The sequence below is a fragment of the Naegleria gruberi genome (assembly GCF_000004985.1).
Source record: "Naegleria gruberi genomic scaffold NAEGRscaffold_1613, whole genome shotgun sequence".
NCBI classification, from domain to species: Eukaryota; Heterolobosea; class Eutetramitea; order Acrasida; family Naegleriidae; genus Naegleria; species Naegleria gruberi.
The window spans coordinates 1-1038 of NW_003162570.1; the positions used below are offsets into that span (position 1 = coordinate 1).

The window sequence follows — 1038 nt, forward strand, 5'->3', positions numbered from 1 at the left end:
ATGTGTGAGAATTCGGTTCTCCGATTCCTTTCCTCTTCTTGTTCTATTTGGAAAATATCTATTTGAATTTTATTCATCTTCCTCTTCTGGCATTAGAATAATCTTTCTGAAAAATTGATTCAATTCAAATCGACACGCAAGTGCTAGTAAATCCTCAACTCTGAATAATGCTCTATCAATTTCCAGTAATTGAGATTTGGTCTTATAATCCTTGAGGAATGTGAAAATATCAGAAATGAATTCATTGTTGGTGGTTGCCACAGTTCTGTAAGCTTTTATCAGAATGTTGGAATCAATCTCTCTAGTTCTCTGGTTGATAATTCCATTCTCGTAAAGATATTGATGAATGGCAACAATATCTATTTCATAATAGTAAGAAGTGAACAATCTCGTTTTATCTTTCAATACCAAGACAGATTTCATGTTTTGGAGAAAATCTGCCACACCTATTGAAACTACCTTTTTCCATTCTCTGTAAATGTGTATATATTCCAATGCTCCATCTCTATCAACACTCACAGTTAAATGCATATCAACATATGAATTGATTCTCTCCTTTCCAATTACAACCTCTCCAAAATCAATATACTGAGGAACATAAAATTCATCCGGTCCATTCAAGTGGAATAATTCTGACCATCCACTTTCATTCTCAAATTTTCTATCATATTTGAATGCAAACCGTTTATCCCACTTGATTTGTCGAAAATATCCAATTGAATGAGCAATTTCACTTGCAGAGTAAGATTGTGGTAAGATTCCAAAATTGGATTTAATGATTTCAACAAGATTTGGATCAAGTGGTGCATGTACAATATGTCGTTTCATACGAAACTCCACCCGCTGAAAACTGTCAAGATGATATTCATACATAATTCCACTTGAACTATCTGAATGTAGGGTTGGATTGTACGTTGATGTAATAATATTGCAATATCGTTTATCCACAACCAATAAATCACCAGTATCGTTCATGATTGTTCCATATGAACAATCTCCATGTAAATTCAAATGTCGAAATTTTCCAAATATGTCTGT

At 33.1% G+C, this 1038-nt stretch overlaps 1 protein-coding gene across 1 annotated transcript; it reads right to left on the bottom strand.

Moving 5' to 3' along the window:
* Positions 1-69: 69 nt before the first annotated feature.
* NAEGRDRAFT_55043 (uncharacterized protein) lies at positions 70-975 on the bottom strand (the record flags this gene model as incomplete). The annotated part of the gene is made up of 1 exon (XM_002667894.1): positions 70-975. The coding sequence occupies one exon, from the start codon at positions 973-975 to the stop codon at positions 70-72; it is 906 nt and encodes a 301-aa protein (XP_002667940.1).
* Positions 976-1038: the final 63 nt, after the last annotated feature.